The 20387-nt window shown below is 41.5% G+C and overlaps 1 protein-coding gene across 3 annotated transcripts in view; it reads right to left on the bottom strand.

The window, feature by feature from the left end:
- Window positions 1–20387, bottom strand: part of ADAMTSL1 (ADAMTS like 1) — a 479825-nt gene that overhangs the window by 202877 nt on the left and 256561 nt on the right. For all 3 annotated transcript variants that reach the window (XM_065908168.1, XM_065908169.1, XM_065908167.1), the window contains one exon: window positions 13630–13759. In XM_065908168.1, the coding sequence (XP_065764240.1) occupies window positions 13630–13759 (130 nt within the window). The remainder of the gene's footprint in view (window positions 1–13629; window positions 13760–20387) is intronic.

A 20387-nucleotide genomic window follows, 5' to 3' on the forward strand; every position in this document is an offset into this window, starting at 1 on the left:
GGAAAGAGAAGTATGTGTGTTTGCAAGAGAGTAAGGGTGTTGGCAATTTACAAGATAAACAGGCCATCAGTTAAGCATAAACTAAGCCAGTGGCTGTTTCTGTGGCCGAGCAAAGATGCAAAAGCTCCAAGGGAGCCACTGATGTCTCCCAGATTCACATGTCCAGGCTGAATCTCTCTGGATGACTTAGTATTTCTTTGTAAAAGTGTTTTCTTAGGAACTGAGTGCTTTACCTAATGACTTAGTGCTGGGTTTTAAGACACTCACTTTAGGTCTACTTGATCTTTCTTTTAACATGGTTCATTTCCTGTATATTTGGTTTTGTCCTGAGACATGTGTGCTTGAAAGAATTTTTCACTATCCCTTAAGCTCTAGCTTTTACCAAGAGTCTAGTTCTACCCTTGGCAACCGAGACTCTGAGATGAAAGCTATCTGTGGCAGATAAAGAAAGATGGGACTGTAAATTTGCCTGTGATCTTCACTATGCTTTAATCTATTCAATACTATGGGGTGAGGAGGACTGGTTCTCTTCACCATGTCAACTTTCATGCCTGGAGCTTAATGCCTAGAATAAGACAGGGGATGGTCAGATAAAGCGATGGGAGGAAGGCAAGGATGCAGGGCCTGGATGGGGAAATGAAGGGAGGAATGGGGGATGTAAACATCATTAACAGAGGCAAAGACTGAATCACAGTTCTTTTGTAACAACTTCGGAACTAAATTTTGCTCCAATCTGAACCTGCCACCAGCTAGTTACATGATACTTCTAAAGACCCAGTTTCCCCAGCTGTAAAGTTAGGACAGGAATAGTAAATCCTCATAAAACTGTGGGGAAGATTAAACAAAATAATGTATATAAAGTGATGAACACAGTGCCTGACAAACTGCAAACTCCCAATAAATGGAAGCTATTAGGGCAACCCTACCTTGCTCAAAGATGGCCTGTGAAGATTAACAAGGATGTGGGGGCAAGATGTCCTTAACTTGTCTGTACCCTGGACTGGATTTTACTTCTTTCCTTCTCTCTCCCACAAGTATTTGAGGAGACTGCTGGGTGGAAACAACACTATTTATAAACTCTCTGATTTCTCCCTGACTTCTCACAGGCTTTTGTGACCGCCAGGTCACAGCTGCTCATTTCCAGGACTCACACCTCACTTGCCCACAGGCCTTACTTCCTTCAGTCTTGTCTCACAGGATATTAACTTTTTAGGGACATTTGGACTCTGCCTGCTCCACTCCCACTTCATCAGCTCATTGCTGTTCTTACAGAACACACCTTAATGGATTAGGTGTTAAAATAAAGTGGAATATCCCAATAATTGCTACCTTTTGCAGGAGCAGTAGAAACCATGAGAACCAGCTGTTGTGTTTTCTGTTCTAGATATGACCAAGAGATGGGGCGAGGGCTGTACCAAAAGATGCCTTAAAGCCTGGCTCTATCCATACCCTCTACCTTACTCTGCTCCCATACTTAGCTGGTTTAATGTAGGAATAAACTGCAATGGCTATGAAATAAACATGAAGGTCTTTTTATATCATACACTTTCCCGAATAGGGAACTAAGAGGGATGGCAAAACCCTTATTTTTTGAGCATCTATTTTATGAGGTAGGAATTAGCTGAGGGTTTTACAAGCGTGACCATCCTCACAACTCCTCCCCACTCTGTTCAGACAATTATATCTGCTTTACAGCTGAGGACAATGGAGTCTTGGAGAGGTTAAAGGAGCCGACCTAAGGCCACAGAGCAAATAAGGGAGCCAACATCTATCTGACCTCAAAACTCATGATTTCTCCCTATTCCTGGTAGGGAATATTTAACTCTGGCACTGCCAAGTCTCCTATGGTTCTTATCTGGAAATCGTCCCAAGTACTCTCAAGATTTCTATAAGGAAAAATATGGTGTCTGATAAAAAAAAAAAAAGAAGTCATGCTAAGATGATAATAAGTTACCAGAGGCACATACCATCACAGCAAACCATGGCTTTGTTATTTAACACCACTGCTGAAAGTGGAATAAGGGTCAATTCTATGTGACCTGGGTAAAGGGTCCATTGTGGCTCTTTGAATGACGTGAGCAGTGACCTATGACGGGCCAGAAAGGTGGTTGTGTCTACCCACTTGGGAATCAGAGTTGACAGCAGTAGGTGACAGAGAACGCACCACCTTCCAAGGTTCTAATATACAGCCAATCGCTTGTGTCTGTGTGTGTCTAGGTCCCATGGATAGTGATTCCACCAGTAAAACTAGAAGCCCTACTCAATACTCTGTAAGGGCCTGCATGGGAAAAGAATCTAAAAAAAAGAGTGGATATAAGTATAACTGATTCCCTTTACAGTACACCTGGAACTGAATTTAAAAAGAATACTTTCAAACATCAAAAAAAAAAAAAAAAACAACAACCCAACCGCTTCCAACAACAAAAAAAAAACCCTAGAAGCCTCATGAAAAAGCAATGAGCATTTGGTGGGACTGGGAGCTGTGTTAAACCAGTGACAATCATTCTAGGCTTTTCTGTGTCACTAACACAAACACCAATCAAAATTCCTTGTAGTCCTGGCAGAGATAATTAGGCATGGTGATGAAGGGAAAAAAAAAGAAGAAGAATACTAATTCACCACAGGAAAAGTAGTAGTTAGCAGGACTGCTTTGGACAGATCTTCTATGACTGTGGCAGACAACCCAAGAACTTCCTGACCTTGGACTGGCACCAAGATGGGAATACTCTTTCCAGAGTAACAAACTGTTTCCGAATGGTATCCTCCAGATTTACTGGGTACACATCAGAGCGTTCTCTTTTTCACGCCCTCATTGTTTATTCTTTTGTGTGAAGGCATTAACCCTGCAGCCATCTGTGCTCAGTTGCCTATGACTCTAGGTGATCTCAAGGACTGTAGCCCGCCAGGTCCCTTCGTTGATGGAATGTTTCAGGCAAGAATACTGGATCAGGTTGCCATTTCCTCCTCCAGGGGATCTTCCCGACCCAGGGACCGAACCTGCACCTCCTGTGGCACCTGCACTGACAGGCAGATTCTTTACTGCTGAGGCACCTGGGGAGCCCGTCAATCCCTCATTTTTACGTCTAAATGTCTCATTTTCTCTATCTCTTTCTCCAGTCTTTTCCCTTCTTCTTTGTTTTCCCAGTTTAAGAAACATAGCAACAGAGCAGATTTCTAACTCTAAAGTCATAGAAAAACTCTTCATCTCAAATTGCATGAGGCCTTCTTTCAAAATTTCCAAAGAAGGCATTGGGTACACTTAGGCAGCAAAAATTCTCATTTCAAAGCTTTGGCTGAATCATTGTTTGCCTTTAAATTGTTACTTCAGGACGTTAGAAACACTGGATTATAGAGGAAGGCAGAAAAAAAAAATAGAAAAGATTTGCTCTGAGAGTCTCCACTCTTCTGCTGATTGATTTGTAAGCTGGAAGGTTTGTGAACTGTAAAACTCCCATGTTTCATCACCACATCCACAGCAGAAAGCTATGTGGTGGTGATATTTCCATCCCCATGGTACTTATGAGCAATGGGATTGATGACTGGTTCAGATAGGTCAGCTCTTAGAGCAGTGAAGAACACAGGCACTAGTTTAGTTTAATAACTATCTTTAGAAGAGTAGCACTTAAAGTACCCAAGATGAAAAAAATATAATGGCTTCTCCAGGACCATTCCTCAAACTCTGGCTGTACCTGCTTCAGGGAACAAAGTGGGTTTGTTCATCCCTGTTTCCCCAGCACAATGCCCAGCACAAAGTAGGCAATCAATAAATATTTGTTCAGTGGACGTTGAATGAAGAGAAGTCCTAGTTACAAAGCACTACAGTAAAGAGTGCTATAAAATTCTAAATCCAGGGATGAAGAACATTTTGTATTCTTTTATATATGGACAAGCAACATTAAGGAATTCTACAAGTGAGTAAGTGAGTGAAAGTCTCAGTCATGTCTGATTCTTTGCAACCCCATGGACAGGAGCGCACCAATCTGCTTGTGCCCATGGAATTCTCCAGGAAAGAATACTGGTGTGGGTTGCCATGCCCTTCTCCAGGGGATTGAACCTGGGTCTCCTGCATTGTAGGCAGATTCTTTACTGTCTGAGCCACAGGGAAGCGCTAAGGAGTTCTACAAACATTCATTTCAGTGTTTCACCATCCTTGCTGCCTGAATGCTCTCAGATACATTTTTATTATGGAAATCCAATTCTTGTTTCCCAGTAGACTTCTCATGGCTCCTTCATTTATAGTTAAAGCCAGTTCCTGTCTTGCGACTAATAGAGGTGCTTTGTCTTGGGGACTTAAATTTGACTCAATGTAATTTTCCTAATACAATTTGCTTTTTCTTTCTTTCTTGAAAAGCTTCAGTTCTGTGGATAATTATCATAACCCTCAAGGAACCACAGAATGTCAGAACTGGAAGGGCCTCAAGGATCAGCTGGCTGTACCTCTCGTTCTCTCTTTTGGGGACACCCTTCCTTAAGGCTTTATTCTCCTGCCAGGTAGACAGGCTGAGCCCACATCACACTGGGTTGAATGTGGAGGATACAAAATGCTAAAACACCTAGGACAAGAGGTCTTTATTACTTTTGATGAAAATAAAATGATGCAGAGCACACTATTTATTTATGATATTGAGTGAGAAAAAGAGCAGATGACTATTAGATAGTAAAAGCTAGCCACTGTTACTACTTTAGCTCTGTTGGATGAAGAGCCAGAGCCATCTTTCTCCAAGCAAATCTGTCTTGTCTCCCTCCCATTTCACTCTCCTTAATGGCTCTCTGCTGCCTGTATGACTTAAAAGTCTAAACAACTTAGCATATAGGGCTATCCTGGAGCTGGCTCCTGCCCACCCTGTAACACTAGCTTCCAATTCTTGTTCTTTCCTTTGTGTCCATGCTTTTCTTTCTGCCTGTAACATCTCTCTCCTCTCTTCTTCACCTGGGTAGCTCTTGCTTATGTGTTATGATTCAGCATGGGCAATGCCTCCTCCAGGAAGCCTTCCCTTCATCCTCTTGCACCTACAGAACCTTGTGTTTGCCCCATCACAGCAGTTACTCTTTTGAAATCTTCCTCCAATAACTGGTAACTCCTTCAGAACAGATTTGGGTCTTCTAGTCGTTTCTGAGGACCAAATACAAGCAGACTGCTATGCATGAAGATACCTAGTGCATTTTTTTGTTTTACTGAATTGAGATGTGAAATGCTTTCTGCCATATTTTTTTAGGCAGAAAGTTAATTTCAGTCAATGGTTTGTATAAGGGTTTTGCCAGAGTCCAGGCAGAATTATGTGGTCTAAAAGGCTGTGCAACCACACTGATGTTAAGAAACCAGGAAAGCTTCCCTTTCCTGTCTTAATTGAATGGATTTTTCCTAAGGCTGAGGTTCTATCTTTATGGAATTAGCCATTTGTGCTTTCTGGTGACAAGATGAGAAGGTAGATCCACTCCCTTGATTTTTACCCCATATTCATGCAAAAACTACATCTATGCTTATAGAATAACTTCTAGTACCAGTAAAGCTCATTTCACAAAGGTTTGCTGCTGATATCACAGGGGACGCGTAACCATAGAGAGGGCTCTCATTAGGAAAAATGAAGATTTACGCCCCAAGGCAAGCATACATGGGATGCTTACCCTTGCTGATGTCAAAGTGCTGCTGGGGACAAATCTGATCACTAAGCCAACACATTCCTGGGTAGGGAAGTAGCAGAGACTGCCACTGGGCCAATCAGGCTCAACTGCTAAGAAACAGGTCTTGGCAGATTCTTCTGTTGTAACTTGTCCATCAGTGGAAGAAAAGAGAGAGACAGTATAATCATACATCTGGATTTACCAAAGAGGATGACAATAGTAATAGTATTAGCTCCCTAAAGGCACCTGAATATGGCCTCCAAATCTGGACTCAATTTCTGTGGACGCCAGTGAGCTTTGGTGTGCTTTTGCTGTAAGTACTTAAAAGTTAGTATGGACACAGCCAAAAGGCAGCATATGGAAACTTTGGGAACTCAGCAGAAGATAAACCAATACTTGGAGAGCATGTGGAAGCAGAAACCTTTAAAACAAGTTGTCTAAGGGGACAGTCCCTGTAAAGCTTTGAAAGTTCCATGAGGTAAATTATAACGTGGTTGTGGCAACACCTTCTGCTCTAGCCATTTCAGGCTAACGTAAAAGAAAATTAGAAATTGGAAATCATTTGCGGCTCATCCGTGTGGATTCTGTTAGTGCACAATAAAATAGGCACTCTAAAGTTTGCTTTTAAAGGGGAGACTCTGTGACCTTGAAGATGATTTTTCTTAACTTTCTCATTTCAGTTTAGGATCCTTAAACTTCTTTCATGGTTCTTGCCAATCCTCAGAACCACCCTAGCTCTGAGAAAAGGGAATGGGGTTGGTAGGGGACAGAAACCAAGTACTGTTCCTGGAATTATGAGCTTTTTTCCCCCTCTTCACTGTTTATCTATTCCACACCACTCAGCTGTTCTCTGTTGCAGAGAAATAAAAGTTTAGTTTAAAAAGTATGTTAGAACAAAGCTGCAGAAATTGCCTGGAATTTCCTTCATTTTCAGCCATCTGGCTTTCATTGTGGACGTCTCCCCCCTCCTCCACGTACGTTTACCAAATCTTTTCAACACACGCTGGCTGAGCTATCAAATGCTTATAATTAATAACAGTCAGACTACTTTTTTTTTTTTCTTTTAAGGGAGTGCTTTCTGCCTTTCTTTGGGCTGCTCATGTCATAGCTATTATAAACTGGGGAGATGGTCAATAGAGCTTAATTATTAAGACTTAACTGAATAAGAAAGAAAAGTGCATCAAACTTGAGGTGAAGTCCTGAAGGCAGGACTTTTATTAATTCTTAACAAAAATGAAAGGGAAAGAGAAGACTAATTTTTCTGAGTGTCTACTATGATCCTAGTTTAGAGATGAAGAATTTGAGAACCTAAAAAGATATATGACCTCTTGAAGTTCACATAGCTAACCATGACAGAGCAGGATTCGAACACAGGTCTTAATCTACCTGTGGGGTTTTATTTTGGTGGTCTTAGGGATGGAGAAGATGTTTGGTACGTGTTATTAAGGAAAAATCAAGTTGCCAAACAATACATGTAACATGATCGCATTTACAAAGGGAAAAGAATCTTATATATTTATATATGTTCATGTATGTATACAAATGCATAGAAAAAGGTCTGGAAAGGTACCAAACCATGAACAGTGATGATCTCTGGGGAGAAGAAAGGTGTGGTGCTACAGAGCATGGTGGTGAAAGGGCAGAATGTACCTTTATTTCTAGACTACTTCTGCAGTGCTTGATGGTCAATGAATGAGAATATTCATGAAATACTTATATAATTCAAATACTTAGCTTTTTAATTAGGAACAGTGGGCAGATGTCTTTCCTAAGGACTGATCTTGGCTCCTGTTTGCATATTTCTCCCTTAAGCAGGTCTAACCTATCAGAGAAGGTGGGCAGGGTTGAGGGTGGTGGTGGTGGGCTATGGCCTTCTAGACACACACTACTGAGAGGATGGTAAAGACATCTAAAATAATATTTATTCCTTGTATTAATACCTTCCTTGCTACCCAACTTGGATGCAAAATTCTCACAGGTGTCAGCTCACAAGCAAAACTGGTCCTAATTTCTTCCGGCCAATTGTAGGCCAGGTTGTTAAGGAGTTAATACCAGTCCCTGCTGTACTATCTTCTAATTCTCCTGACAGTCACACCCCTCCCTGGGTAATGCTAACCATGCACTCAGACTCCATTGTGTCCACTCTCTCCTCTGATAAAGCCTGTCTTCTTCATATTCTTAACTTTGGGGATATTTTGCCATACATAGCTGCTACCCTAAAGGGTTACTTATACTAAGGTTATTTATGTTTTAAGTTGTAAAGCCTTAAACATCAAGAAGAGACTAATAATAGCATTTTTAGCACTACCTGGTGGGTGGGAGAGACAGGATAAAAGGGATAGAGAGGAGAGAGTGCAATGGGGTCCAGCTATTATCAGGATCTAAGCATTACTATGGGCTCTCCAGGGGGCTCAGTGATAAAGAATCCATCTGCAGTGCAAGAAACATGGGTCCAATCCCTGGGTCAGGAAGATCCCTGGGAGAGAAATGGCAACGCCCTCTAGTATTCCTCCCTGGGAAGTCCCGTGGACAGAGGCGCCTGGCAGGCTACAGTCCATGGGGAAGCAAAAGAGCTGAACATGACATAGCAGCTAAACAACAACAAAGTATTACTGCGTAAAAATTTAGTCCTAGTCCTTATACTAATTTATTCAATAAGCACTTTTTTTTATGTGAACCATTTTCAAAGTCTTTATTGAATTTATTACAATTTTGTTTCTATTTTATGTCTTGGTTCCTTGTTCGCCAGGCAGGTGAAATCTTAGCTTTCTGACCAGGATTTGAAAATGTACTCCTTGCATTGGAAGACGATCTCAACCACTGGACTTCCAGGGAAGTCCCATCAATAAGCACTTAATACGCATCTACTATATGTCAGACATTATTCTAGGTTCTAGAAACTGTACCTTCTAGGTTCTAGAAAGGTGAATACAAAGGAGGATTAAAACATGAAGCTGATAGCAAGGACTTTAAAATCTAGTCCTCTTCCATACAGATGGCCAAGAGGCACATAAAAAGATGCCCAATATCACATTAGAGAACAGCAATGAAAACTACAGTGATATACGTTTCACACCACTCAGAATAACCACCATTAAAATATCTGCAATAATTAATGATGAAGAAGGTGTGGAAAAAAGGGAACACTTCTGTATTGTTGGTGGGAATATAAACTTGTATGACAACTACAGAATGCAGTATGGAGGTTCCTTTAAAAATTAAAAATAGAACTACCATATCATCCAGCAATCCTATTCCTGGCCATGTATCTACAGAAAACTCTAATTCAAAAATATACATGCACCCCAATATTCCTAGCAGCACTATTTACAATAGTTAGGACATGGAAGCAACCTAAAATGTCCTTCAACAGATGAATAGATAAAGAATATGTTGTATACAAGTATGATGGAATATTGTTCAGCTGTGAAATGATGCCATTTGCAGTATCATGGATAGACTGGGAAATTATCATACTAAGTTAACTAAGTCAGACAGAGAAAGACAAATACCATATGATAACACTTATGCGTGGTAGCTAAAAAATGATACAGATGAGCTTATTTACAAAACAGAAATAGACTCACAGACATAGGAAACAAGCGTATGGTTACCAAAGGGGAAAGGGTGGGCAGAGATAAATTGGGAATTTGGGATTAATATATACAATGACACCACCCTATGGCAGAAAGTCAAGAGGAACTAAAGAGCTTCTTGATGAAGGTGAAAGAGGAGAGTGAAAAAACTGGCTTAAAACTCAACATTCAAAAAATGAAGATCATGGCATCTGGTCATATCATGGGGAAACAATGGAAACAGTGACAGACTTTATCTTCTTGGGCTCCAAAATCACTGCAAATGGTGACTGCAGCCATGAAATTAAAAGATGTTTGCTTCTTGCTAGAAAAGCTATGACCAGCCTAGACAGCATATTAAAAAGAAGAGACATCACTTTGCTGACAAAGATACATGTAGTCAAAGCTATGGTTTTTCCAATAATCATGTATGGATGTGAGAGTTGGACCATAAAGAAAGCTGAGCACCAAAGAATTGATGCTTTTAAACTGTGGTGTTGCAGAAGACTCTTGAGAAATCAAACCAGTCAATCCTAAAGGAAATCAACCCTAAATATTCATTGGAAGGACTGATGCTGAAGCTGAAGTTCCAACGCTTTGGCCACCTGATGCGAAGAGCTGACTCATTAGAAAAATCCCTGAAGGTGGGAAAGATTGAAGGCAAGAGGAGACAGGGATGACAGAGCATAAGATGGTTGGATGGTATCACTGAGTCAGTGGACATAAGTTTTAGCAAGTTCCGGGAGATGGTGAAGGACAGGGAAGTCTGGCATGCTGCAGTCGCAAAGAATTGGACATTCCTGAGTGACTGAACAACAACTACTATACAGAAAATAGAGTTGTACAATACTGTACATAAAACAGATACACAACAAGGACCTACTGTATAGCACAGGGAACTATGCTCAAATCTTATAATAACATATAGAAAAGAACATATATATATATAAAATAACTGAATCATTTTGCTATACACTTGAAGCTAACATAACATTGTAAATTACTGCTGCCAAGTCATGTCAATCATGTCCAACTCTGTGTGACCCCATAGACGGCAGCCCACCAGGCTCCCGTCCCTGGGATTCTCTAGGCAAGAATACTGGAGTGGGCTGCCATTTCCTTCTACAGTGCATGAAAGTGAAAAGTGAAAGTGAAGTCGCTCAGTCGTGTCTGGCTCTTAGTGACCCCATGGACTGCAGCCCACCAGGCTCCTCCATCCATGGGATTTTCCAGGCAAGAGTACTGGAGTGGGGTGCCATTGACTACACTTCAATAAAAAATTAAATTTGCATTAAAAAAAAAACTACCCTAGTCCTCTCCAATAGAGAGCTACTATTTTTTTAAGTAAGCTTTCTTGGTAACTCAGCAGTAAAGAATTCTGCCTGCCAATGTAGGAAAATCATTGGGATATTCCCTGGGTCAGGAAGATCCCCTTCAAAAGGCAATGACTTTTGAAGAATACTGACTCCAATATTCTTGCCTGGGAAATCCCATGAACTGAGAAACCCGACAGGCTACAATCCATGGGGTCGCAAAAGAGCTGGACATGACTTAGCGACTTAACAATTTTTTAAGTGTCCTCAAAAATGCAGGCAGTCTGTGCACATGTGCGCACATACAAATTGGAGCAATCGGAATACCTCCTACTTGAGAACACAGTCAGGCATGAGAATTTATTTGCCTCAACCTAGTGAAAGTTGGAAATGTGCTTCTGATACCAGCTCTAATCACACAGAGGAAATCAGATGGCGAGTTTCATCTCAGAGAGACAGCCCAGATGGGACATGCCTCCTAGGCCTTTGGTATTCTCTGTGTGATCAGATAACTCTGACCATACATGAGAAGAAAAGTGGCTTCCTACCTGGTGCTCAATAAGACAAATAACTTCCTAGAAAAGCTACTTCTCTTAACCAGCACCACCTCTAAGAGTCATAAACCCAATGACCAAGACTCGAACATCACTTCTGTATATCCCACCAAAAATGCTATGGATTTTTCTATTTTGAATACATGGACATCAGCATGAGTCAAGAGCCTAAAAGAAAGGGTATAAAACTTGGAGCCCATCAGGGAATACCTCAAACTGTGCAGGGAACGCTGATCCATGTAGACGAAGAATTGTGAATCAATGATTTAAATTAGTCCCAAATGAATAGAAGGTGCTTGGGAAAACAACACACTGCTACACCCCTCCTAAACACATTTTCATGTACATCTGACATAAACATTCAGCAGGAGAGGTTTTTTGTCCCTCGTGTCAGACTGAAATATTCCACAGGAGATACACCTCTACACAGTTCTTATTTTAAGATGAAACTCTGCTTTGGCTCTTGGACAGGAGGTGAAGAGAGCGAGTCATATCAGGCCATTCTGGCCCCCTTTGCTGTTTTAACTAGCATCATTCCACAAAAGCTCAGCTGTGTACAGTTGGCCGAAGAAAACCCTGGCTGTGCCCAGTAAGACGTTCTGCCCTTCAGTCTGATGGTTTGCTGGTGGAAATTAAAGCCCTGGGTTGAACTGGAGCAAATGAAACAATGTTAAGCCCAACAAGAGTCTTTGTTTTCTAGGCAGTAAAAAGGTCATAGAGTAAAGTAAGCTTATCTAATTTAACTATAGTCTGTACTTGGAGGATGGGAAGTAACATCTTGTGTCCTATTTCTTCTGCTGTCCCAGGAAGGCAGGGGTTTAGTGGCTGAAAATCTCAGAAGATTTTCAGTTTGTCCCAGGTACTGACTTCTTGGGCTTGCCTCAGGTCATCACAGCATTTGGATGTCATCACACCACTGGGATGTGGTTAGAAAGACCCTCATGCTTGTTTTTAAAGTGTTGGTAAACAAGCAGAATAGCACTGATATTGATTATCAGCACAAGAGCCATGGAGAACCATGGGATTATTTGAACAGGACCGTGACCTCGGATCATTTTGTATAGCTAGCTCATTTTGCAGATGTGGACACAGAAGGGGCAGGCATCTTGCTCAATGCCACACAGCTAGTGGGTGGCAGAGCTAAAACGAGAACCAGGACTTCCTGATCTGGTAGCCAAGGTCCCCAGAGGCTGTTCTTCCTATATCCCTTCTGCTTCTTCCTATATAGGAGGCTGTAGTCAAATAGAGGGGGTCTGGACTTCTTGCCCATGCAGTTAGGTCTTAGGACCACTGATAAACAGTGAGGTCAGGACACAGAAGTGGGCAGGCAAAGAAAAAGAGTTTTCTCAGAATTCCATGCACTGGATCTAGGCTTTTTGTGACCCAGCCCTTGACTCTATTTTACCAACTGCTGTTCTCATGGGTGAGGTGCTGCTCCAAGCAGTGGCTGACCGATTTTCTGGTTGCCTTACAGGATATGGCATTAATGGTCCCCTTCACTTCTGCACTTAAAGAGGGATCAATAGACAGAACAACTTTTCAGATCAACAGACAGAGCAACTCTGGTGATGAGCAGGAGAGTGTCACTGTGGGATTGTGTGCCCTGAAATAATCTGAGTAAGCCTGCAACCTGTATCTTCTAAATCCCAAAGAAAGGCATTTAATTGACTGAGAAGTAAGATAAGCAGTATTAGCTTGACCAGAAACCTATCTTTAATTACTAGAGGCAACACATTGCTTCTTGTGTGATACTCTGTTGAAACACAAGAAATATCCTTCAGTAACAACAACCTCCTTCTCATCTAGGATTTGATCGGGGAACATGCCTCATCCCATCAGCAGACTTGCAAGACTGGCTTTGGTTCTTTAAATGTCTCCCCTTGGAAACCAGAATCATAGATGAGATGGTTGAGCTTCTACAGAGACTGGCTCTCAACAAGTATCTGAAGGCAAGTCTTCCAAGACACCATAAACTTGTGTTGACCGAAGCAGTGACTGCACTGATGAACTAAAACTCAAGGTTGGTTAATAATGAGACCCAGGCAGGGCTGAACAATGAAATGCTCGAATTGATTTTCTGCGTGTGAAATGACACACTCCAGAGCATGCTATAATGAATCTGCATGCTGTGTGCAGAGGGATTTCATGGTGGCTCAGTGATACCACCCAGATCCTTCAGTTCCTGCAACCCACAAGCCCATCTGTTATGAGGGTGGGAAGGCTTGGGACACAGGCTGAGAGGTGGCAAAGACCCTGCCTCCTGTGGTCAGTTCACATTCCCCTGGGGAGAAAGCATCAGTGGGGCCCGGGCACATTCCGGCCACACCACAGGGCTTTTCCTCTGTGCACGGAGCCTTCTGGACCCTGAGCATGATCGCTGGGCTAGAATTCCAAAGCCCTGGTTTCAATTAACTTTAAGTGGATTTGACTAAGAGTTTGAACTGATGCTAATTGGTTTTCAAAACACTGGGTAACAATAAGCGTTCTGATCCTGCCCACGGACAGACACACAAGCCCCATTCTGATCACTCTGCTGGACAGTAGGGCAGCTGGCGCACCCCTTACCTTGCTGGGCAGGGATCCAAACTGCAGGATTTCAGAAGCTGGGGGGGCCGCCGGCTGGTCACGCACAGGTTCTCGTCCGCGGGTTCCCGGGTTTGTTTGTTCAGGCAGCTCACCACAGCCTCCTGGACACCTGTGTACAGATGACACCATCAAGGCCAGAGCAGGCGTGCGGGGGGTGAGCAAGTGTAGACAGGCAGCTGGTGGGAGGTCTCTGAGACTGGGAGGACTAACTGTGTGTCGGGCAGTTGAAAGCTTGGGACTGCCCATCTCGTCAGGTATCAGTCTGTCTGGAGAAAGCACTCAGGAGTTTGTGCCCCTTAAGGAGGGCAGCTCCCCCATGGGCGGGGGGAGGGGGGAGGCTGCTACCAGGACTGCTGAAATGCTTGAAAAACTACCACCCAGCTATACAGCTGCCCATGCTGAAATAGGATAATTTAAAGCAGAAGGAGAGCAGGGTGACCAAAATAATGACCCCAAGACTTCACACATTGTATTTTAATCAACAGGAGATGACTGTACTTGGAAGGCAGGCCCAGAGCCACATTTGAATAGCCAGCATTCTGTAAACTGCTATGCTTCTGGGGCCTTGCATCCAGTGCTTTTCTGGTTTCCTATTGATTTTGGTTCATTTCTTTAGTGACCTAGAGCTGCTTGGGAGGCTTCCCTGGTGGCTCAGATGGCAAAGAATCTGCCTGCCTTGCAGCAGACCTGAGTTCCATCCCTGAGTCAGGAAGATCCCCCAGAGGAGGGGACACGGCAACCCACTCCAGTATTCTTGCCTGAAGGATCCCATGGACACAGGAGCCTGGTGGGCTACAGTTCACATGTTCACAAAGAGTTGGACATGACTAAGCAACTAACACAGGGCCACTTGGGAAGTTGGAGTGGAGAGAGAGAACAAGACATCTAATGATGGCATTCATGGAAGACAATGTTCCTACCACTACCCACACACCCCTGACCACAGAGCTAGTAAAATAGGAGTTTGAGGAGTGACTGGCATATAGTCACTTGGTGGGTTTTCATGGGGCAAGGACACATGTAACCTGGTAATACAGTGTCAAGACATTTCACCCTGCTTCCCACAGTCATGACAGCAATAGGAAAAATTCATAGAGTGCACATTATTAGCCAAGTATTGAGGCAAGGAGCTTGACATGCCCCATTTAATCTTCTCAATAACTCCACAAGACTCTATTTTATCCCCATTTTACAGATAAGGAAACTGAGACTGAGAAGGGTGAAAAGACTTGCTAAGCTTACAGCTGATAAGACAATGAAGCGGCACTGGCTGTGCTTTAGCACTGGAGCTTTAATGACTGAAAACATTGACATTTAAAAATACTATGAGGCTGTTATATCTGCTGGAGATCTTCAGGAATAACCTAGACATTTCTCTGGAATCATTTCAGCAGAATTCAGTAGAAAGAAGAGAAACAGGACATTCTTGATAGTTTGCTGTAGGTCATTTATAGCCATATATGTGTGTGTTTGTATAAGCATATATATATATATATTTTTATATTTAGATAAAGATATCTATTGTTAAACATTTGTATATAGTTATGGGAGAGTATGTGCAACTCATAAAATTAGTTTTATATATAAATACACATACACTTTCTTTTTAAAATTTTCTCCATTGCTTCATTAGTTAGTACCAACTATAGTACAACTGACCTATCACTTATCAGGCCTGTTACTCTCTTCCTCCTATCTATCCTATGTTCCCCCAAGAAGTTATCACTCTGATCACAGGCGCATGCTTCCCGAGGTGCTGTTACACTGACTTAGAAAGGTCACTCACCAAGATCATCATTTAAAAAGTGACATTTTAAAGTCAGAATCAGAACTGCCTTTTTTTTTTTTCGATTAAGTCTGACAAATCAAACATAAAAAAATTGTCACAGTATTTACCCTGTAGCTGTGAATGTCAGTTTTCTTTTTTCTAAGCCATTTTATGAGCTTTAAAAATTTAATTTAAATATATCACAGCCAGTTCAGGGTGGAGCATTGGAGATTTATGCTAGACATTAAAGATATTCCATCATACTCTGGAATGCTGACTCCAGGGTGTTTTCCTGGTTGCAGCTGGGATGAACCTCTTGAAATTCATGGTATGATAATATTGCAAAACATTTCATAAGAAATTATTGGTATCATTGTTGATACTTCCCACTGGAATAGTCTGGCATTATTAAAGTTGTGACGACAAGGTGTGGACAAGGCGAACTACTCCATACAGAATCTAGAGCTGTGATTCTGTTAGAAATTAAGGTTTCAATTCATTTGCCGACCTGGTAGTATTTCAGAGATTTGAAATGTTGCTCTAAAATAAAAGATATTTTGGCTTTAGTCAGCTATTGAAAAGCTCATGAATTTGAGTTAACAGTACCTGAAGGAGGAAGAGATTATACAGCTTTTGTCTTCTGCCTCATAAGAAAGCGCTTGCTTTGTGAGGAGGGTCATGTGCGGAGGGGTATATTAAGTGATGTGACCCGTTTCCCCTTTGTGAAGCCCTGGTTTGTAGAACTGAAGTCCTTCCAAGCCTGCATGGAATGGGGTTGCAAGGGTTAAAGTCTCTACACAGGAAATCTTCTGAGACACATGGAACATGTTTACATGACTTCACCCTATAATCCTAGCTCAGGTTAAAAATCACCTTTGGGGTAACTAATTGTTGAGATTAGGAAGCATTCCAGAGTTACTACCTTCTTCTACAAGGATGCCTCACGATGGTTCAGGGGTCTGTAGTCATAGCATTCCTGGGTGGGGCTAGGGTGGTGGAGCCTAAGGGCAGAGCTCTGTGTAATGAAGGAGGATCTGGGACCAGCCCTGTGGTCAACACAACAAGACATTTTTGTGGCATGAGATGACTAAAGGGCAGGGTATTCCAAAGCACAGTGAGCAATTTGGGCCAAGGTGGTAGGAAAGGGGGCCTGGAGGAAGCATGAGAGAGATGGGGGTGTGGGAGAAAGCCTGGGGATGGCGGCGTGGGAAGGTGAAGAGGGAAGATGTCTGAAGACTTCACCTGAGTTCACAGTATACTTGGCTCATGGCAGTCAGGCTTGAGAGAAGTTAACTCATCAAGTGTGTACTCTTTTCTAATGGGATAACTTACTCGCTCAGAAGGACATTGTAAACCAACAAAGAACACACATGTACCTAAGATCCTTTCTGAATCTGAGTTTTCTTTCTTGACAGAGCCAAAGGAGAGGATTGATAAGGAAAAGGGAGCAAGAGGGAAAGGATTTGACCTTTTAATATTAATACTTTCTGATTCCAGCTTCAAGTCTTCCCTCAGCTAGACTTTAATATCAATTTTACCATTTAACAGATCAACATAATAAAGCTGTTCAGGTTCAGATCTGCTCTCCTTGACTACACCTATCCATTCACATATGGGAAATTAAAATATAACCAGGAGATGATAGTGGGACCCAGGACACAGGTCTGAACAGATTAGGCTCACTTTCAATCTTCCAGAAAATGGAGTTTTCATTGTTTATATCTCCCAAAATAGCATAACTGCTATCTAATATTTGATGAGAACTCAGGGAATTGCAGCCACCAGCTACAGCCTAAATTACTAACGGGTTCCTTCTGGTCACTACTTCTGCTGGGTGAAAGGCATCTTCTGTGTCTATCCAATTTCATCTTCCGAGATGGCAAAAACAATAAAATTAGAATAACCTCAAATTGATTTAAAAGCTGTTAATTCTGCACATTTTTGATTGATTTCAGCAGAATGATTAAAAAAATCTTCAGCCTTGTGGGTTATATTTTGGTGTAAGATCAAAGGTGACAATACCATAAAATGTTACTGCCAAACAATGATTTCAAAATATACATGTCCTGTACCGGGAAACAACCTAGATTGTCCATTGACAGATGAATGGATAAAGAAGTTGTAGTACATGTATACAATGGAATATTACTCAGCCATAAGAAGGAACACATTTGAGTCAGTTCTAATGAGGTGGATGAACCTAGAGCCTATTATAGAGTGAAGTAAATCAGAAAGAGAGAAACAAATATCGTATACTGACACGTATATATGGAATATAGAAAGATGGTACTGATGAACCGATCTGCAGAGCAGCAGTGGAGATGCAGACATAGAGACCAGACTTGTGGACACAGTGGGGAAGGAGAGGGTGGGACGAATGGAGACAGCAGCATGGAAACATTACACTACCATATGTAAAATAGATAGCCAGCGGGAATTTGCTGAATGACTTTGGGAGCTCAGACTGGTGCTCTGTGACCTAGAGGGGTGGGATGGGTGGGAGGTGGGAGGAAGGTTCAAGAGGGAGGGAACATATGTATACCTATGGCTGATTCATGTTGATGTAGGGCAGGAACCAACACAATATTGTAAAGCAATTATCCTCCAATTAAAAATAAATGAATTTAAAAAAATTTAAATATACATGTCTTGTATACTGAAATAATTTTTTAGTGTGTCTGGGCATCATATGGATCATATGACCCAAGCGTATTTTTCACTACTTTGGCATTCTCAACTTTCAACATTTTAGGCATAGATATATTACCTTGGTACAGTGACACAACTATAGATAAGCATGCGCAGTTGTTGACAGTTAAAGACCTAAGACATTTCAGGAACTTTGCCTTGGATATAAATGATGTACACTTTATATTATATAAATATCTCCTCAGTTCCTATAAGCATAAATCAATTGTATATGAAGCATACAAAATATTATTTCCAAATCAATATATTCTGAAAATAGTTTAAATGATAAACAGTCCACACACTCTCAGTGATTTGAATTTTATACCCCTGGTTAGTAGAATGGTTAGAATCTTAAAGATAAAGGTATCTGGTTATTTACATATTCCACTAAGGCATCATTTTTCCCATCTGCTCATAAAGTTCCACTTGACTTAGAGAATCATAATAGAGGGCAGAAATAATTTTTTTCAAGGCACATTTGTTTCAGACAAAAGATCATGATCATTCAATTCAGATGATCATGGAAACAGGGGATAAACACACACCATCCAAAATCCTGAGTGGTTCCTTATAATGCAATGAAGCAACTGCAGTCACTGGCTATGTCCTTTTCATCTGACCTTTTAACTTGCCTGGGCCCAGAGATCATCAAAGCTTACTCAACACTTCTCCCTCATTAAACATGGGAGAAAAGATGTCCTCATTGTGAGTGGCAGGCGCCCCCAGCAACATGGATGAGTAGAGTTCCAAGAAACTGTCTTCCAGAATCAGATGGAAAATTTTAGGTTTCAAAATAACAGACTCTCCATGAAAACACTTAAGAACTCCATGGTCTGAAATTGGAAGATTTAGAAACAAACGAGAACCTCAAGGTCAAGATTATTAAATGCTTACAAAGTGACCTGATGGAGAAAATTGAATCTCTGCTTGTACTTGTTCCACTATCCATTCCTTTTCAACTACACATGAACAATTTGGGCACATGTATTTTTACATTCCCAGTAATGACAAAAGATGCTTTTATAAAAGAGTTTCCAAGATGTCATGGTTTAGAAGACAGTTTGGGAAATCATTTTAATATAGATATTTTTATACCAGTTAAGAAAGAAACTTTCCTGGGAATGCAGATCCTTAACGTGACAAGAGGGGTTATTGATAGCTATGGAGGGAGATTTGATGGGAAATCAGCCAGCCTTTCCTTGCCTATCAAAATCTCTCTTGGGAGTATATATGGGAGTTAGTAGCCATATGGTGGTGGTTTAGTCGTTAAGTTGTGTCCGACTCTTTGTGACCCCATGGACTGCAGCCTGCCAGGCTCCTCTATCCATGAGATTTTCCGGGCAAGAACACTAGAGTGGGCAGCCATTTCCTTCTCCAGGGGATCTTCCTGACCCAGGGTTGAACCAGAATCTCCTGCATTGCAGGAGGATTCTTTACCAACTGAGCCACTAGGGAACCCCAGTGACCATATGCATCTAATGTATTTTCTATAGTAGTACAAAAGATCATAATCTTAAAGAATTAATTGTTGACTTAAATACCTTCTTCTCCCACTATGGTTTCATCACTAACACCTGAAATAGAAAAATGACTGAATCTCTTATCTCCATGGACTAGATCTAAGAGAACCAGATTAATATACATGTAAACATTGAATATTATTTAAATAACATTAATTTAATGATAAAGCTTCAGGAAGTCTCTAAGTGTTTAAAGAAGTGAAGTATGATGCAAGGACCCTAGACAGAGAAATAAACAGCAGGCCTAGTCCCAAATATCACCGACTAGATGTGTGATCTTGAAAAAAACCACTCAGCTCTCTGTATCTCAGTTTTCACATTGATAAAATGGCAGTGGGATCAGGCTTTAATCTTTAAACTCCTTTCCAGTTCCAGGTAACCTCAGTGTTAACTGTCATTATACATTCTTTCCCTTTGTCAACAGATATTACTTTGGAGACCAGCTGAGAAAGTCAGAGATGGCATACTCCGTCCTTGGGAACAACAGACGGTTTTGTCGTCTTTGATCTGGGTTCACACCACGGGCACTGAGGCAAGGGCATAGACAAACAAAACTGAATGTCAAGAGCATTGCCAGGCCCATGTCTACAGAGTTTCTTGGTCAGATACACTGAGATGTAGTGCAAAATATCAGAAGGACAAGGAAAAGTAAAAGCATTCCTTGTGCTAGCCACTCATAGCTGACAGTCTAAGAGAGACAGGCCCAGAGGGAAATGCCTCTATGTTCCATTCAGTCTGCTTTACGTTTAGAAGGGTTT

The sequence above is a fragment of the Muntiacus reevesi genome, chromosome 17 (genome assembly GCF_963930625.1).
Source record: "Muntiacus reevesi chromosome 17, mMunRee1.1, whole genome shotgun sequence".
NCBI lineage: Eukaryota > Metazoa > Chordata > Mammalia > Artiodactyla > Cervidae > Muntiacus > Muntiacus reevesi.